Below are 20,407 nucleotides of genomic sequence, written 5' to 3' on the forward strand. Positions count from 1 at the left end.
CCATCTGCCACCGTTCAGCCCACTCTTCTAACTGGCATAAATCTCCCTGCAAGCTTTGAAAACCCACCTCATTATCCACAACACCTCCTACCTTAGTATCATCGGCAAAATGAGGTGCTCGAGGAATATAAAGAATGTAAAAAGAATCTTAAGAAAGAAATTAGAAAAGCTAAATGAAGATATAAGGTTGCTTTGGCAACTAAGGTGAAAATAAATCCAAAGGGTTTCTACAGTTATATTAATAGCAAAAGGATAGTGAAAAGGATAGTGAAATTGGTCCCTTAGAGAATCAGAGTGGACAGCTATGTTCGGAGCCAAAAGAGATGGGGGAGATTTTAAACAATTTCTTTTCGTTGGTATTCATTAAGGAGAAGGATATTGAATTGTGTAAGGTAAGGGAAACAAGTAGGGTAGTTATGGAAACTATGATGATTAAAGAAGAGGAAGTACTGGTGCTTTTAATGAATATAAAAGTGGATAAATCTCTGGATGCTGACAGGATATTCCCTAGGACCCTGAGGGAAGTTAGTGTAGAAATAACAGTGGCTCTGACAGAAATATTTCAAATGTCATTAGAGACGGGGATGGTGCCTGAGGATTGGCGTATTGCATATGTGGTTCTATTGTTTAAAAAGGGTTCTAAGGGTAAACCTAGCAATTATCGGCCTGTATGTTTGACATCAGTGGTGGGTAAATTAATGGAAAGTATTCTTAGAGATGGTATATATAATTATCTGGATAGACAGGGTCTGATTAGGAACAGTCGACATGGATTTGTGAGTGAAAGGTCATGTTTGACAAATCTTATTGAATTTTTTGAAGAGGTTACTAGGAAAGTTGACGAGGGTAAAGCAGTGGATGTTGTCTATATGGACTTCAGTAAGGCCTTTGACAAGGTTCCACATGGAAGGTTAGTTAGGAAGGTTCAATCGTTAGGCATTAATATTACATAGAACATAGAATAGTACAGCACATTACAGGCCCTTCAGCCCACAATGTTATGCCGACCCTCAAACCCTGCCTCCCATATAACCCCCCACCTTAACTTCCTCCATACACCTGTCCAGTAGTCTCTTAAACTTCACTAGTGTATCTGCCTCCACCACTGACTCAGGCAGTGCATTCCACGCACCAACCACTCTCTGAGTGAAAAACCTTCCTCTAATATCCTCCTTGAACTTCTCTCCCGTTACCTTAAAGCCATGTCCTCTTGTACTGAGCAGTGGTGCCCTGGGGAAGAGGCACTGGATGTCCACTCTGTCTATTCCTCTATGTCTATTAATGTCTATTCCTCTTAATATCTTGTACACCTCTATCATCCTCCTTCGCTCCAAAGAGTAAAGCCCTTAATCTCTGATTATAATCCATACTCTCTAAACCAGGCAGCATCCTGGTAAATCTCCTCTGTACCCTTTCCAATGCTTCCACATCCTTCCTATAGTGAGGCGACCAGAACTGGACACAGTACTCCAAGTGTGGCCTAACTAGAGTTTTATAGAGCTGCAATATTACATCACGTCTCTTAAACTCTATCTCTCGATTTATTGAAAGCTAACACCCCATAAGCATTCTTACCTACTCTATCTACCTGTGAGGCAACTTTCAGGGATCTGTGGACATGTACCCCCAAATCCCTCTGCTCCTCCACACTACCAAGTATCCTGCCATTTACTTTGTACTCTGCCTTGAAGTTTGTCCTTCCAAAGTGTACCAACTCACACTTCTCCGGGTTGAACTCCATCTGCCACTTCTCAGCCCACTTCTGCATCCCATCAATGTCTCTCTGGAATCTCCGACAATCCTCTACACTAACTACAACACCACCAATCTTTGTGTCGTCTGCAAATCTGCCAACCCACCCTTCTACCCCCACATCCAGGTCGTTAATAAAAATCACGAAAAGTAGAGGTCCCAGAACAGATCCTTGTGGGACACCACTAGACACAACCCTCCAATCTGAATGTATGCCCTCCACCTTGACCCTCTGCCTTCTGCAGGCAAGCCAATTCTGAATCCACCTGGCCAAACTTCCCTGGATCCCATGCCTTCTGACTTTCTGAATAAGCCTACCGTGTGGAACCTTCAAATGCCTTACTAAAATCCATGTAGATCACATCCACTGCACTACCCTCATCTATATGCCTGGTCACCTCCTCAAAGAAATCTATCAGGCTTGTTAGGCATGATCTGCCCTTCACAAAGCCATACTGACTGTCCCTGATCAGACCATGATTCTCTAAATGCACATAGATCCTATTTCTAAGAAACTTTTCCAACAGCTTTACCACCACAGATGTAAGGCTCACTGGTCTATAATTACCCAAACTATCCCTACTACCTTTTTTGAACAAGGGGACAACATTTGCCTCCCTCCAATCCTCCGGTACCATTCCCATGGACAACGAGGACATAAAGATCCTAGCCAGAGGTTCAGCAATCTCTTCCCTTGCCTCGTGGAGTAGCCTGGGGAATATTCCATCAGGCCCCGGGGACTTATCCGTCCTAATGTATTTTAACAACTCCAACACCTCCTCTGCCGTAATATCAACATACTTCAGAACATCAACCTCACTCATATTGTCCTCACTGTCATCAAGTTCCCTCTCAGTGGTGAATACCGAAGAGAAGTATTCATTGACGACCTCGCTCACTTCCACAGCCTCCAGGCACATCTTCCCACTTTTATCGCTAGTCGGACCTACCTTCACTCCTGTCATCCTTTTGTTCTTCACATAATTGAAGAATGCCTTGGGGTTTTCCTCTACCCTACTCGCCAAGGCCTTCTCATGCCCCCTTCTTGCTCTTCTCAGCCCCTTCTTAAGCTCCTTTCTTGCTACCCTATATTCCTCAATAGACCCATCTGATCCTTGCTTCCTAAACTTCATGTATGCTGCCTTCTTCCACCTGACTAGATTTTCCACCTCACGTGTCACCCATGGTTCCTTCACCCTACCGTTCTTTATCTTCCTCACCGGGACAAATTTATCCCTAACATCCTGCAAGAGATCCTTAAACGTTGATCACATGTCCATGGTACATTTCCCTTCAAAAATATCATCCCAATTCACACCCGCAAGTTCTAGCCTTATAGCCTCATAATTTGCCCTTCCCCAATTAAAAATTTTCCTGTCCTCTCTGATTCTATCCTTTTCCATGATAATGCTAAAGGTCAGAGAGCAGTGATCACTGTCCCCCAGATGCTCACCCACTGACAGATTTGTGACCTGACCCGGTTCGTTACCTAATACTAGATCTAGTATGGCATTCCCTCTAGTCGGCCTGTCAACAGACTGTGACAGGAATCCATCCTGGACACACTTAACAAATTCTGCCCCATCTAAACCCTTGGAACTAATCAGGTGCCAATTAAATATTAGGGAAGTTAAAGTCACCCATGATAACAACCCTATTATTTTTGCACCTTTCCAAAATCTGCCTCCCAATCTGCTTCTTGGTATCTTTGCTGCTACCAGGGGGTCTATAGAATACCCCCAGTAGCATAACTGCTCCATTCCTGTTCCTGACTTCCACCCATACTGACTCAAAAGACATTACCCACCCTTTTTGTAGCTGTAATAGTATCCCTAACCAGTAATGCCACCCCTGCTCCCCTTCCCCCCCCCCCCCATCCCTTTTAAAGCACTGAAATCCAGGAATATTGAGAATCCATTCCTGCCCTGGTGCCAGCCAAGTCTCCGTAATGGCCACTACATCATAATTCCATGTAAGTATCCAAGCTCTCAGTTCATCACCTTTGTTCCTGATGCTTCTTGCATTGAAGTACACACACTTTAGCCCTTCTACCTTACTACCTTTACACCCTTTAGTCTGCTTCTCTTTCCTCAAAGCCTCTCTATATGTTAGATCTGGCTTTATTCCATGCACTTCTTTTACTGCTCTATTGCTCCGGGTCCCATCCCCCTTGCAAATTAGTTTAAACCTTCCCGAACCATGCTAGTAAATATTGAAGTAGTAAAATGGATTCAACAGTGGCTGAATGGGAGATGCCAGAGAGTAGTGGTGGATAACTGTTTGTCAGGTTGGAGGCCGGTGGCTAGTGGTGTGCCTCAGGGGTCTGTACTGGGTCCAATGTTGTTTGTCATATATATTAATGATCTGGATGATGGGGTGGTAAATTGGATCAGTAAGTACGCAGGTGATGCTAAGATAGGTGGCATTGTGGATAATGAAGTAGGTTTTCAAAGCTTGCAGAGAGATTTAGGCCATTTGGAAGAGCGGGCTGAAAGAAGGCAGATGGAGTTTAATGCTGATAAGTGTGAGGTACTACATTTTGGTAGGACTAATCAAAATAGGACATGGTAAATGGTAGGGCATTGAGGAATGCAGTAGAACAGAGTGATCTAGGAATAATGGTGCATAGTTCCCTGAAGGTGGGGTCTCATGTGGATAGGGTGGTGAAGAAAGCTTTTGGTATGCTGGCCTTTATAAATCAGAGCATTGAGTACAGAAGTTGGGATGTAATGTTAAAATTGTACAAGGCATTGGTAAGGCCAAATTTGGAGTATTGTGTACAGTTCTGGTCACCGAATTATAGGAAAGATGTCAACAAAATAGAGAGAGCACAAAGGAGATTTACTAGAATGTTACCTGGGTTGCAGCACCTAAGTTACAGGGAAAGATTGAACAAGTTAGGTCTTCATTCTTTGAGCATAGAAGGTTGAGGGGGGACTTGATAGAGGTATTTAAAATTATGAGGGGGATAGATAGAGTTGACATGGATAGGCTTTTTCCATTGAGAGTAGGTGAGATTCAAACAAGAGGACATGAGTTGAGAGTTAAGGGACAAAAGTTTAGGTGTAACACAAGAGGGAATTTCTTTACTCAGAGAGTGGTTGCTATGTGGAATGAGCTTCCAGTAGAAGTGGTAGAGGCAGGTTCGATTTTGTCATTTACAAAAAAAATTGGATAGGTATATGGACAGGAAAGGAATGGAGGGTTATGGGCTGAGCGCAGGTGGGTGGGACTAGGTGAGAGTAAGCATTTGGCACGGACTAGAAGGGCTGAGATGGCCTGTTTCCGTGCTGTAGTTGTTATATGGTTATATACAGGAAGTATGACAGAGCTAAGGTGAGTGGGAGGACAGATGATTGGGAAATTTTTAAGGAACAACAGAACTTAACTAAAAGGCAATACGGGGAGAAAAAAAATGAGGTACGAACGCAAGCTAGCCAGGAATATAAAGGAGGATAGCAAAAGCTTTTTTAGTTACATGAAGAGAAAGAAGATAGTTAAGAACAATGTTGGGCCCTTGAAGAATGAATTGGGTGAAATTGTTATGGGAAACAGAGAAATGGCAGAAGAATTTAATAAGTACTTTAGATCTGTCTTCATTAAGGAAGACACAAGCAATCTCCCAGATGTATGGCTGGGCCAAGGACATAGGGTAACAGAGGAAATGAAACAGATTGACATTAGGAAGGGAACAGTGATGAATAGACTGATGGGACTGAAGGCTGACAAATCCCCAGGTCCAGATGGTCTGCATCCTAGGGTACTAAAGGAGGTGGCCCTGGAAATTGCGGATGCATTGGTAATCATTTTCCAATGTTCCTTAGATTCAGGATCAGTTCCTGAGGATTGGAGAATGGCTAATGTTATCCCACTTTTTAAGAAAGGAGGGAGGGAGAAAACAGAGAACTATCGTCCTGTCAGCCTAACATCAGTAGTGGGGAAGATGCTAGAGTCCATTATTAAAGATGAAATAGTGGCATATCTAGATAGCAGTGATAGGATTGGGCTGAGCCAGCATGGATTTACCAAGGACAAATCATGCTTGACTAATCTATTGGAGTTTTTCGAGGATGTAACCAGGAAGTTAGACAAGGGAGATCCAGTGGATGTAGTGTTCCTCGATTTTCAGATAAGGTCCCACATAGGAGATTGGTGGGTAAAATCAAAGCTCATGGCATTGGGGGGAAGATATTGACATGGATAGAAAACTGGTTGGCAGATAGAAAGCAAAGGGTAACGGTGAATGGGTGTTTCTCGGAATGGCAGATGGTGACTAGTGGGGTGCCACAGGGCTCGGTATTGGAACCACAGCTGTTTATGATTTACATCAACGATTTAGATGAAGGTATTGAGAATAACATCAGCAAGTTTGCTAATGATACTAAACTGGGTGGCAGTGTGACATGTGATGAGGATGTTAGGAGAATTCAGGGTGACTTGGATAGGCTGGGTGAGTGGGCAAATACTTGGCAGATAACGTTTAATGTGAATAAGTGTGAGGTTATCCACTTTGGGAGTAAGAACAGGAAGGCAGATTATTATCTGAACAGTGTAAAGTTAGGTAAGGGAGATCTAGGAGTCCTTGTTCATCAGTCACTGAAGGTGACTGAGCAAGTGCAGCAGGCAGTGAAGAAGGCTAATGGAATGTTGGCCTTTATTACAAAGGGAATTGAGTACAAGAGCAAGGAAATCCTCTTGCATTTGTACAGAGCTCTGGTGAGAGCACACCTGGAGTATTGTGTACAGTTTTGGTCTCCAGGGTTAAGGAAGGACATCCTGGCTGTAGAGGAAGTGCAGCGTAGATTCACAAGGTTAATTCCTGGCATGTCCAGACTGTCTTACACAGAGAGGTTAGAGAGACTGGGCTTGTACACGCTGGAATTAAGGAGATTGAGAGGGGATCTGATTGCAACATATAAGATTATTAAGGGATTGGTCAAGATAGAGGCAGGAAATATGTTCCAGGTGCTGGGAGAGTCCAGTACCAGAGGGCATGGTTTGAGAATAAGGGGTAGGTCATTTAGGACAGAGTTAAGGAAAAACTTCTTCTCCCAGAGAATTGTAGGGGTGTGGAATGCACTGCCTTGGAAAGCAGTGGAGGCCAATTCTCTGGATGCTTTCAAGAAGGAGCTAGATAGGTATCTGATGGATAGGGGAATCAAGGGATATGGGGACAAGGCAGGAACCGGGTATTGATAGTAGATGATCAGCCATGATCTCAAAATGGCGGTGCAGGCTCAAAGGGCTGAATGGTCTACTTCTGCACCTATTGTCTATTGTCTATACGGTTATAAAAGCAAGGATGTAATGTTGAAACTTTATAAAGCACGGGTGAGGCCTGACTTGGAGTATTGTGAGCCATTTAGGGCCGGTTATCTTAGAAAGGATATGTTGAAGCTGGAGATATTCTGAGGAGTTTTACAAAAATTATTCTGGAAACCTATCGGATGATAGATAGCCTTGATAGAGTAGATGTGGAGACGATGTTTCCCAAAGTGGGGGAGTCTGTGACCAGAGGGCACAGCCTAATAATAGAGCAACTAGAGGGACTTCTATTTCGAACAGAGATGAGGAGAAACTTCTTTAGCCAGAATCTGTGGAATTCATTGTCAGAAGGGGCTTGGAGGCCAAGTCATTGGGTATATTTAAGGCCTATGTTGATGTCATTAATAGGTCGAATAAATGCTATAAGAATGGTTATTTTACTGAAATTTTTATATATATTTCAAGCAGATCCCTCTTTCATCACCCTCTACATTGCTGGACTTCTGAGTGTAGAGCAGAGGCCGGACTTCTAACTCCCCTTGTCTCTGATCCTAGATCCTAATCTGACCTCTAACTTCCCCCATCTCTGTCTCTAAACCCTAATCTGACCTCTAACTTCCCCCATCTGTCCCTAAACCCAATCTGTCCCCTAACTCCCTTCATCCTTATCCCTAAATCCTAATCTGACGTCTAACTCCTCCAATCCTTGTCCCTAAATCCTAATCTGTCCCCTAACTCCCCTCATCTCTGTCCCTAAATCCTAATCTGACCTCCAACTCCTCTCACTGTCCATATGAACTCAACCACAATTTTATACACAACCTCTGTACACATCTCATTACAGCACACAGCTCAGTTGTCACTGTTACACTAATCAAACCCCTGCCTATTTCACACAGGAATAGGAAGTGGAGGGATGGGTTAGTGAGTTTGCTGATGACACAAAGGTTACAGCAGGACGTTGATAGGATACAAAACTGGGCTGAGAAGTGGCAGAAGGAGTTCAACCCAGGTAAGTGTGAAGTGGTGTACTTTGGTAGGTCAAATATGATGACAGAGTATAGTATTAATGGTAAGACTCTCGGCAGTGTGGAGGATCAGAGGGATCTTGGGGTCCGAGTCAATAGGATGTTCACAGCAGCTGCGCAGGTTGACTCTATGGTTAAGAAGGCATACGGTGTATTGGTCTTCATCAATCGTGGAATTGAATTTAGGAGCCGAGAGGTAATGTTGCAGCTATATAGGACCCTGGTTAGACCAAACTTGGAGTACTGTGCTCAGTTCTGGTCGCCTCACTACAGGAAGGATGTGGAAACCATAGAGAGGGTGCAGAGGAGATTTACAAGGATGTTGTCTGGATTGGGGAGCATGTCTTATGAAAACAGGTTGAGTGAACTCGGCCTTTTCTCCTTGGAGTGACGGAGGATGAGAGGTGACCTGATACAGGTGTACAAGATGATGAGATAAATCAATCATGTGGATAGTCAGAGGCTTTTTCCCAGGGCTGAAATGGTTCCCACAAGAGGACACAGGTTTAAGGTGCTGGGGAGTAGGTACAAAGGAGATGTCAGGGGTAATTTTTTACTCAGAGAGTGGTGAGTGCGTGGAATGGGCTGCTGGCAACGGTGGTGGAGGTGGATACAATAGGGGCTTTTAAGAGACTTTTGGATAGGTACATGGAGCTTAAAAAAATAGAGGGCTATAGGTAAGCCTAGTAATTTCTAAGGTAGGGACATGTTCGGCACAACTTTGAGGGCCAAAGGGCCTGTATTGTGCTGTGGGTTTTCTATGTTTCTATGCTGACTGTGATGTTGTGTGCTTCAGAAGGGTGTATTAGACTGGGGTGTGTAACAGTGATGTGCTAGTAATGAGCATGTCGTAGAGAGGATGTGTAATGGTGTCACTGCTCTCACCCACCCTTCGCTGTTACACACTGGTAATAATTACACATCCCTCTCTTTTACATACACTCTCATTACTGCAGAGAACTGGGGAGAGAATCAGGAATTGGTTGGGGAGGAGGGAGGAGTGGGTGTGAGGGGGCAATAGTGCTGCTATTTCAACACCAGTGACTTGCGTTCAATTCCCATCACTGCCTGTAAGGAATTTTTATGTTTTCCTCGCACATTCAAAAGGCGTGGGGATTAGTAAGTTAACTGAGCACATGGATGTAATTATGAGCCAGAGGCTTGCGGGCTGGAAGGGCCTGTTACTGTGCATTATCCCTTGATAAAACAACACCAACAAATTCACATTCCCGTTGGAGAACAGCATTCCAGCTGATATAACTAGTGATATTTCAAGAGGGGTCCCAATTAGCCGGAATATTAATTTCTGTAACCTCTTTCCCCTTTCTCCAGTGAAGCCATTCATCAGGTCACAGCCCCAGAGCAAGATCAGACACGAGGGCCAGAGCGTCACTTTCTGCTGCAACGCAGTGTGTGATCCGCCCGCCAACAAGTACTCCTGGTAACGTCCCTTCCATTCTGTTGTGTCTATGTTCATCCCAACCCTCGAACCTCTGGTGAGGTGGAGGTACTAGGAGGGCCGAGATGGCCTGTTTCCGTGCTGTGATTGATTGTTCTATGGTTATATGTTATATAGGGACCAATGCCCAGTAGTCAGGGATGAGGCAGTTAGCGGTGGGTTCAACACTGTCCACCAAACATGGCTGCCACCGTGATGCAGCTGTACAAACCGGAACAGGAAAGGTGAGGTGACGTAAATTAGTGATGAGCATTGTGGTATTTGAAAACCCGACTATCTAGTTAACAGAAACATTTAGCTGAAAGATTATTTTCAATAAGTATAATTATTAATTACTACATTACTTTAGGTAACTAACCTTTGGTGCACACATTACTTTCCTGTGTGTGCATGGACACACACACAGACTAGAGGGAACATAGGTTGTGAGGTGGTACTCTGAGAAGGGTTGGCCATCTCCAGGATCAGCAGTTGTGGAGTGGGTTGGGTTCAGTGTGTTATTGCTCAGGGTGGGAGCAGTAGGTCAGCTGTTTTGCACAAGGGGCTCAATATTGGAGATGTTGGGGTTAGTAGTAGGAATGTCAGAAGGGAGAAGCAAAAGTGAAATGTACCAGTATTACGATGGTGAAAGGAATTACAGAGGCACGAGAGAGGAGCTGGCCAAGGCTGATTAGAAGGGAACATCAACAGGGATGATGGCTCAGCAGCAATGGCTGGAGTTTCTGCGAGCAATTCATCCCAAAGAAGAATATTCTAAAGGCAGGATGGCACAACCGTGGCTGACAAGGAAGTCAAAGCCAACATAAAAGCCAAAAAGAGGGCATGTAATAGAGCAAAGATTAGTGGGAAGTTAGAGGATTGGGAAATATTTAAAAACAAACTGATGGCAACTAAAAAGCCATGGGGAGGGGTGGAGATGTAATATGGAGTTAAGCTAGCCAATAATAAGGGAAGCAAGTGGTCCTAATGTTTCTCTGATACAGCACTTTAGCTCTGAGATTTCCGATTTTCCTGACTAGAAACTGTATGTTTACCAGTAAGTTAGTCGGTATTGGGAGTTGAAAACCTCATTTTATTAAACACCTGAGTCCGAGACCAGCACCCACGTTTCCTATGAGGAGTCCGGTGAGAAGTACAGACACAGTCGGCATTGTTTCCGTCAGTCTTAAGCAGCAGTAGGTTAGTCAATCACATTAAGACATCTTTATTAACTATACAGCCTGTGGAAGCAATTATAATTCTCAGCTGTATCAGGCTGAAATGGGAATATTTAATTGTACCCATCAAGCTGTGCCGCACAAGATTACCTTCAAAGCGATCCAGGCATAATTTTGGTTCTTATGCTGAAACTCTTGACATCTCCACCTCAGGACCATTGATACAAAAGGAACTGTGTACGTCACCCCTTCCTGAAGCCAACGACGAGCTCCTTCATTTTGCTAACACCAGAGGGATGGTTAGTGCAGCGGACGTTGGTCCAGTACTTCACTTCCACCTGGACCCACCCATCACCTGCCAGATCCTTATCCTGCTCTCCTTATTCTCAACTTTCTCCCGTCATTCAGTCCCAATAAACCTGGAATGTTGACTGTCCATTCCCCTCCACGGCTGCTACTCAACCTGCTGACTTCTTCCAGAAGTGTGTGTGTTACCTTTGTAGGGCACAAGAGAAGATTAGGTGATGGGGTACGCAGGACATCCATAAAAGGCCCCAAATAATTGACCAAAGTGCCCAACTTTTTTGCATCTGGATTTATTTGGGAGACAGAGACCATAGAACAGAGTAGTGAGGTCAGATTATAAAAGAGGAGTGCTGTTTGTCTTCAGGTGAATTAGGGTGGATAAAACCCCAGGGACTGACAAGGAGTTCCCTCGGACTCTGTGGGAGGCAAGTGCAGAAATTGTAGGAGCCCTAGTAAAGATATTTAAAATGTCCCCAGCCACAGTGAGATGCCAGAAGACTGTTTTTTAAGAAAGGCTCGGGCAATGATAGGCTAGTGAGCTCGATGTCAGGTATTCTAAGGCACAGGATTTCTACGTTTTTGTGCAGACAGATTCTGATTAGAGATAGCCATCACAGCAGGTCAGGTCTAACCAACCTTCCACAGCTTTTCAAGGAGGTTACTGGGAAAGTTAACAAAGGCAAGACGGTGGATATTGATAGCACCACACTTTACAGGGCCAGTGACCCAGGTTCAATTCCTGCCACTGTCTGTAAGGAGTTTGTACATTTCCCCTGCTATTGCCTCATTTCCTGCCACAGTCTAAAGATGTGCCGATTGACAGGTCATTGTAAATTGTCCCATGATTAAGCTAAGGCTATACTGCTCAGATGTGCTGCATCTCAATAAATGGATAAATAAGTGGACGTTAGCAAGGCCTTTGATCAGGATGAGGTAGTAAATTGGATTAGACATTGGCTTTGTGGGAGAAGCCAGAGACTGGTCATAGAGGACTGCCTCTCTGACAGGAGGCCCGTGACTGGTGGTGTGTCACAGGGATCGGTGCTGTGTCCATTGTTGTTTCTCATCCACATCAACAACCTGGATGATAATGTGGATGACACCAAGGTTGGGGGGTGTAGTGGACAGTGAGGGAAACTATCAGAGCTCGCAGCGGGATCTGGACCAGACTAGTATGAGGTATTGCACTTTGGGGGGACTAACCGGGGCAGGTCTTACATGGTGAGCAGGAGAGACTGGTGGGAGTGGTAGAACAGAGGGATCTAGGAATACAGATCCATTGTTGCTTGGAAGTGGTGACACAAATAGATAGGGTCATAAATAAAGCTTTTGGCACATTGGCCTTCATAAACCTGGGCACTGAGCACAGGAAGTGGGATGATGTACTGTATTGATGACAACAGTGTTGGTGAGGCCAAATTTGGAGTATTGTGTGCAGTTCTGGCCACCTGCCTACAGGAAAAGTATTGTGGAAGAATATTTTGAATAAAGGGTTAAAATATCTGAGCTTTTAACACACTGCACCTCCCTCTAGTTAGCAACATGCCTCGTGCTGTGTAACACAGCAGCATAAACACAATGGAAACAGTGAAGGTCATAGTAGGGAGGCTCCTGTGGGCTGTCAAGTTTCTGACACAAAGCCTCTGGTTTTCCTTCACCTGTCTGGTACTAACATAAAACAAATTATGCTTTTGTATTTTAATGACTTACTGAACCTAAGGAGTTTATGAACCTCCTTTCTGCCATAATTCACCATTCAGCCTGGGTTCTCAATACGCTTGCAATAATCTTATCAGCTTCAAGGATGTTCAGCAGCCTTTACTTCTTGTGTTGTGGGCAGTCAAGAGACTGTCTGGCATTTTTGTGGGAATTAATAAGACACACAGGACTGATGTTTTTAACTTTACTGATATAATTGACTTCCTGTGTGCATGTATAAACAAAGACTATGACTATCATTCTTTGGAAGACTTGACTGTCTGTCTGTTGACGGTTGCACCATCAGCGAGTCATTCTTCACTTTTTCATGAATAAAAGTATTCTCTCGTCACTTTGAAACCAGTGTCCAACTTAAATGTGACCAACTCTAATTGAATTTCCTTAGCAAATTAATTTCCCTACAAGTATGAATAAGATTGACAAGAGTGCAGAGGAAGTTTACAAGGATGTTGCCGGGACTTGTTACAGGGAAAGGTTGAATAGGCTGGGACTTTATTCCCTGGATCACAGGGGAATGAGGGGAGATCTTATGGGGGTTATGAGGTGTATGGATAGGGTGACTGCATGCAGGTTTTTACCCCTCCATTTGGCTGAGACTAGAACTGGAGGTTATAGGTTTTTGGGTTTAGGGTGAAGGGGGAATCTTCTTTACTCAGAGCTGCCAGCAGAAGTGATAGAAGTTGATTCAATTGTGACTTTTAAGAGAAGGTTGGATAAGTACGTGATGGGAGGGATGTGGAGGGATATGTTCCAGGTGCAGGTAGATGGGACTTGGCAGAAGATTGGGTTGGAATGGACTAGATGGGCCAAAGGGTCTGTTTCTGTACTTTATGCAGTAGGTACAGACCTGAAGCTCCTGACTGCAGAGATCGTCTTCAGGGAATGGTTAAAGTGAATTGCCTCCATGTACTTCAGGAAAGAGTGGACGCACGTGAGAGTGAGGAAGGGTTAAGCACGTGGAACGCAGAGTGTGCTGATGGAACATGATCACTAGCCAGGTGGTTTGTGTCCAGTTTCACCCCTGTGAGCAGCCGTAAGACACAGGCTTGTCTTTGTGTTCCATGATAAAAGGGTGTATGACCGTCTGGTACCGGGGGGGCCTGTTGTATGACCGTCTGGTACCGGGGGGGGCCTGTTGTATGACCGTCTGGTATGGGGGGGTGGGGGCCTGTTGTATGACCCTCTGGTATGGGGGGGGAGCCTGTTGTATGACCGTCTGGTACGGTGGGGGGGAGCACTGCAGAGAATTGAAAAAAGCTGTAAAAAGTTGGCCTCCCCAGCTTCCAGGACAAAAGGCGACGTTTTTAAAAGGTGCCACCCATCACCCACGGGTGTCCTCTTCTCATTACCACCATCAGGGAGCCAGCATTTCAGGAACAGCTTCTTCCCCTCCACCAGCAGATTTCTGAGTAGACAATGAACCCGACACTACCTCTGTTTTTTCCCTCTTTTTTGCATTACTTATTTATTTTTATGTGTGTGTGTGCTTACTGTAATTTAGTTTTTTTTATTACTGGGTATTGCAATGTACTGCTACTGCAAACAACAAATTTCATGACTATGCCAGCGATATTAAAGCAGATTCTGATTTGGTTGCACTGTACTCTGATCTGCAGGTACCATAATGGCTCCTTGCTGGACGAGAGGACAGCTGGCCATGGCAGCGTGTTGGTTTTACACTCGCTGCAGCCACAACACGCTGGGCAGTACTCGTGTCGTGCCAGCAATCCTGCCGGTTTCATCAAATCCCAGCCAGCCACACTCACTGTGACAGGTGAGGGAACAGAACTCCTCAGCTACCTCCAAACCAGGTGCGGCTTAAACAGGAAAGTAGCTCCAGTGAATTCCTCCAGCCGTGCGAACAGGCGTTACTGATCCCCCACGATGAGTGGAGGAGTGCTGGCATTTCCCATCCACCTGAGGACTGGTTATCCGACCCAGGCCCTCTGGGTTTGATTGCAGCTTCTCTGCCGGGACACTTCCCTTTCATTGCTGTCCTTTGATGGATTCACGCCCACTGCTCTGCCCCTCCCACAGCACGGAGTCCACTGGCCCTCCCCTGGTGTGGAGCTATCGGTACGATCCCTCTCAGTGTAGAATGTTCCAGTGGCTCCTGCATATGCCATGGGGGTTTCCTGATGGTCTCGCGTTTTCCGTGTCCTCCTGGTGAAGGTGTCCCCACAGGCCTGCCATGAGCGTGAGGTCAGGATCGTGATGTCTGCACGTGGTTCGGAGCCACACCGTCCCCTTTCTGAAGCCTTCAGCTGCTCTGACAATTTTACCTTTGTGCGCCTGCTCCTAGTCTACCTTTGTTGAATCACATCTCAACCCAGGTTATGATCACTCCTACCAAAATGCTCCCTCCTAAGGCTCCCTTTCTCAAGCTCTGATTTGTAGTGTTGTTGTAGAACCATGTCCCTCCTTCTGACATGTTAGCATTCCCAATTAAACTGGTGCCGTTCTGCAAATTGTCCGGTCACGCAGAAGATCATCTGGTTTCCTCTGCTCTGTGACTGTTAACGTGTCCATGGGTATCTCACTGTCTGCTTTTGTATTCACAGCACTGATGGCTCCTTCTTGTAATCCAGTCCCCGAGAGCTATTTCATCCAGCTTCCGGCTGACTGCTACCAGAACCAGAGCCATTCCTTTCTCTACGACGCAGGGCGGTGCCCTGCAGCAAGGTGCGCCGGGGACCAGGGGCCAGAGGGGGAGTGCAGAGATGCCGCCAGGTTCTGCTGTGGGGCGGTGCAGCTGGAGGACAGAAGCATACCCTGCTCTGGGTACACACTCCCCATCAGGGTGGTGAAGAAGTGTGGGTGCCAGAGGTGCATAGATATCAAGGCCACCGTGCGTGGCCGTGCAGTAGCGGCTGACAATGGGGAACCCATGCGCCTCGGGCAGATCTTCATGGGCGGGAGGAAAGTCGGTATGACGGGGTACAAGGGCACCTTCTCAATGGCAGTCCCGGCTGATGTCGACAGGTTGGTCCTGACCTTTGTGGACCGTTCCCAGAAGTTTGTGAATACCACCAAGGTACTGGCTTTCAACAGGAATGGAGGGTCTGTGTTTCACCAGGTTAGACTTCTAAGGAAGAAGCCTGCGACGACGCTGGACTGTTCTGTCAGTAACGCCATCAGCATGGGAGGGAGTGAAAAACGAGAACCCATTGCTGAGCTGGAGATTCCAGCCAACTCATTCTACAAGCAGAATGGGGAAGTTTACAGGGGCCTGGTGCAAGCCAGCATCACCTTCCTCGATGCCAGAGATACCTCCCTGGCCTCAGCAGCACCAAGTGATCTGGACTTTGTTAATGAAGAGGGCGACGTTCTGCCCCTGAGGACCTATGGCATGTTTTCTCTGGACTTCACCGATGAAGCTGCATTGAACAATCTCAACGCAGGCCAGGTGAGGGTATTCCTGGACACTGCCCAAGTTCAAATACCCGAACATTTGGAACTGATGAAGCTATGGTCTCTCAACCCTGACACTGGCTTCTGGGAAGAAGAGGGGGACTTCACTTTTGTCCAAAGCCGGCGAGGGAGACGCGAGGAGCGAACCTTCCTGGTGGGTAACATGGAGATTCGGGAGCGGCGCCTCTTTAACTTGGACGTCCCCGAGAGCAGGAGGTGCTACGTCAAAGTCCGCACCTTCCGAGGTGATCGCTTCACAACCGGCGATCAGTTACGGGGAGCGGTGGTATCGCTCATTAACCTAGAGCCCCTGCCGGGGTTTAGCTCCAATCCCCGGGCCTGGGGACGCTTTGACAGTGTGGTCAGTGGTCCCAACGGGGCCTGTGTGCCTGCTTTCTGTGACGAGCGTCAGCCCCACGCTTACTCCGCCTACGTGACAGCAACCCTCAGGGGAGAGGAGCTGGAGGCCATCTCCCACTCCCTGACATCCAGCATTGGCGTGCAGCAACCCCTCCTGCAGAAGTTCCAATACAGGAGATCAGACCACGAGGACCCTAGAGCCAAAAAGACAGCATTCAGGATAAACGTGGCCAAGCCCAACCCCAACGCGGCGGAGGAGGCGAATGGTCCCGTTTACCCTTACCAGAAGCTGCGAGAGTGTGAGGAGGCGCCCTTCAGTGCTGCTCATTTCCGATTCTACAGGGTGGAGGGCGACAGATATGAATACAACACTGTAGCCTTCAACGAAGATGACCCGATGAGTTGGACAGAAGACTACCTGGCCTGGTGGCCACGGCCCCTTGAGTTCCGAGCTTGCTACATCAAAGTGAAGCTCACTGGAACTCAGGACATCACGGTGAGGTCTCGCAACCTGGGGGGTACGCACCCTCGGACCGTAGGCCAGCTGTACGGCCTGCGCGACGTTCGGAGCACCCGTGATGTCAAGCAGCCAGGCGTCTCCGCCGTCTGCCTGGAGTTCAAATGCAGCGGCACGCTCTACGACCAAGAGCGGGTCGACAGAACACTGGTGAAGATCATCCCACAGGGTCACTGTCGCCTGGAGAGCATTAACAACATGTTCCGGGAATATCTGGTCAACGAACTGCCTCTTGCTGTCAACAACGACACCAGCGAGTTCACAATGCTGGCTCCCCTCGATCCTCTCGGCCACAATTACGGCATCTACACCGTAACCGACCAGGATGCTGCCACTGCCAAGGAAATAGCTCTTGGCAGGTGCTTTGCCGGAAGTTCAGACACAGTCTCCCGGGTCATGAAGTCCAACGCGGGTGTGGCGCTGACCTTTAACTGTGCAGACAGGCCAGTGGGTCAGCAGGATGCCTTCCAGAGCTTGCAGAACTTCCCAGGACAGCCACGCGCGCACAACCAGCGGGTAGGAAGAGGGAAGAGAGGTCGCTTGTTTCGCACATTGAGAAGATATATGCAAGTGCCAAGAGCGTAGGCTGAGAGTCTGTGGTTCTGTGATGTGGATTAAACCAACATTTTGCTCCAAACTCTGTAGTTCCAAATTAAACTGCAAGTTCAAATCTTTAGGGAGGAAGTTACTTCCGTGAACTGTGAAACCAGTTCTCTATTCTATTTATTTCTGGTAGTGTTCCAAAGCAGAGCTTTCCAGAACACACCACGTATGATGTGTTCAGGCAAACATAGAACATTACAGCACAGTACAGGCCCTTCAGCTCCCTTTTGTGCCAAACTTCTAGTCAACTCCAAGATCAGTCTCAGTCTTCCCATGCACATATCCCTCTACTTCTCTATCATCCACGTTCCCATCTTATTATATGCCCCTCGTGTCTGCCTCTACCATCACCCCCAACAGCATCCGTCTGTGTGTAAAAACAAAATAGGTCTAGCGTCCTTTATATACTTTCCTCCAATCACTTAAAATTGTGCTAGTTCCACCCTGGGTAAAAGTTGATGGCTGTCCATTCTACTTGTGCCTCATCATCTTGTACATCTCTATCAAGTCACTTCTCATCCTCCTTCGCTCCAAAGAGAAAATCCCTAGCTCCCTCAGAAGACATGCTCTCTAGTATTGGAACTAGCATTAACGACCTTTCCCTTCACGTGCTGGCTTAAATTTACTGCACTTCTGCATAACAAATCTGTATTTGGCTCGTAGTTAGTATTACGCAATACCAGATGCTTCTAAAATAAAGAGCTCAAGTTTTACATGCACACTGTCCTTCTGCTGAGAAGGATTGTGATTGTGAATTGTGCTGAGAACACTCCTGAATGCTGTGGGACTAAAGGTACGGAGGACTGGATATCTGAGGATGCATTTCCTTGCAGCAAATTCACATGCAGTGTGGTACTATTAGGAGAAACTTGCCAGAGGGTAGGAACAAATTAAACTTTGCAACTTACGGGACTGGAACCCTTACAGAGCCTCTACAGTGCGGGTCCACAATCTTCTTTATGCCATAGATCCCTACCATTAACCAACGGGTACGTGGAAACCCTGCGCTATCACCATGAAGAGATTGGAGGTACACCACCATTGACTGTAAGACATAGCAGCAGGAATTGTCCATTCAGCCCATCGAGTCTGCTCCGGCATTCCATCATGGCTGATCCCATAACTTTTGATTCCCTGTCTAATCAAGTACCTATCAACGTCCACTTTAAATGTACCCAATGACTTGGCCTCAACAGCCTTCCATGGCAATGAATTCCACAGATGCCTCACCCTCAGGCTAAAGAAATTTTTCCTCACCTCTGTTCATCCTTCTAGTCTGAGGCAGTGCCTGCTGGTCCTTGACTCACTTGCTATAGCAAACATCCTTTCTATGTAGGCTTTTCAATATTCGAAAGGTTTCAATTAGATCCCCCCCCCCCCATTCCTGCAAACCCCAGCGAGTACAGGCCTAGAGCCATTAAACGCTCCTCATACATTAACCCTTTAATTCCAGAAATCATTCTCATGAACCTTCTCCAATACCAGCATATCTTTTCTTAGACAATAGGCCCAAAACTGTTCCCAATACTCCAATGTGGCCTGACCAGTGCTAGACAAAGTTCAGCATTACATCCATGCCTTTATATTCTAGTCCTTCTGAAATGAATGCTAACACTACATTTGTCTTCCTTCTCAACCTGCAATTTAACCTCAGAATCGGGTTTATTAACACCTTTAGGGTGTTCTGCAAAGGACTCTCAATTCCTTTTGCACCTCTTATTTCTGAATTTTTTTCCCAGTTTACAAAAGAGTTCAAGTCTTTATTCCTTTTGCCAAAGTTCATGACCATGCATTTCCCTACATTATGCATTTGATAAGGTCCCACATAGGAGATTGGTGGGTAAAATCAAAGCTCAGGGCATCGGGGGGGGAAGACATTGACATGGATAGAAAACTGGTTGGCAGATAGAAAGCAAAGGGTAGCGGTGAATGGGTGTTTCTCGGAATGGCAGGTGGTGACTAGTGGGGTGCCACAGGGCTCGGTATTGGGACCACAGCTGCTTACAATTTACGTCAACGATTTGGATGAAGGCATTGAAAATAACATCAGCAAATTTGCTGATGATACTAAGCTGGGTGGCAGTGTGACGTGATGAGGATGTTAGGAGAATTCAGGGAGACTTGGATAAGCTGGGTGACTGAGCAGATACTTGGCAGATGACGTTTAATGTGAATAAGTGTGAAGTTATCCACTTTGGGAGTAAGAACAGGAAGGCAGATTATTATCTGAACGGTGTAGAGTTAGGTAAGGGAGAAATACAAAGAGACCTAGGAGTCCTTGTTCATCGGTCACTGAAGGTGAATAAGCAAGTGCAGCAGGCAGTGAAGAAGGCTAATGGAATGTTGGCCTTTATTACAAAGGGAATTGAGTACAAGAGCAAGGAAATCCTCTTGCATTTGTACAGAGCCCTGGTGAGACCACACCTGGAGTATTGTGTACAGTTTTGGTCTCCAGGGTTAAGGAAGCATAGATAGATTCACGAGGTTAATTCCTGGGATGTCTGGACTGTCTTACGCAGAGAGGTTAGAGAGACTGGGCTTGTACACGCTGGAATTAAGGAGATTGAGAGGGGATCTGATTGCAACATATAAGATTATTAAGGGATTGGTCAAGATAGAGGCAGGAAATATGTTCCAGGTGCTGGGAGAGTCCAGTACCAGAGGGCATGGTTTGAGAATAAGGGGTAGGTCATTTAGGACAGAGTTAAGGAAAAACTTCTTCTCCCAGAGAGTTGTGGGGGTGTGGAATGCACTGCCTCGGAAGGCAGTGGAGGCCAATTCTCTGGATGCTTTCAAGAAGGAGCTAGATAGGTATCTGATGGATAGGGGA

At 46.2% G+C, this 20,407-nt stretch overlaps 1 protein-coding gene across 4 annotated transcripts in view; it reads left to right on the plus strand.

The window, feature by feature from the left end:
- The window catches only part of LOC132382657 (cartilage intermediate layer protein 1-like), a 34,823-nt gene extending 15,881 nt beyond the window's left edge, over positions 1-18,942 (plus strand). For 2 of the 4 annotated variants that reach the window (XM_059953087.1, XM_059953088.1), the window contains exons 6-8: positions 9,378-9,486; positions 14,303-14,460; positions 15,248-18,942. In XM_059953087.1, coding sequence (XP_059809070.1) covers positions 9,378-9,486; positions 14,303-14,460; positions 15,248-17,559 — 2,579 coding nt within the window. In that variant the 3' untranslated portion in view covers positions 17,560-18,942. The remainder of the gene's footprint in view (positions 1-9,377; positions 9,487-14,302; positions 14,461-15,247) is intronic. The other 2 variants (XM_059953089.1, XM_059953090.1) reach the window with 1 other exon arrangement.
- The last annotated feature ends 1,465 nt before the right edge of the window (positions 18,943-20,407 follow it).

The sequence above is a fragment of the Hypanus sabinus genome, chromosome 28 (assembly GCF_030144855.1).
Source record: "Hypanus sabinus isolate sHypSab1 chromosome 28, sHypSab1.hap1, whole genome shotgun sequence".
NCBI lineage: Eukaryota > Metazoa > Chordata > Chondrichthyes > Myliobatiformes > Dasyatidae > Hypanus > Hypanus sabinus.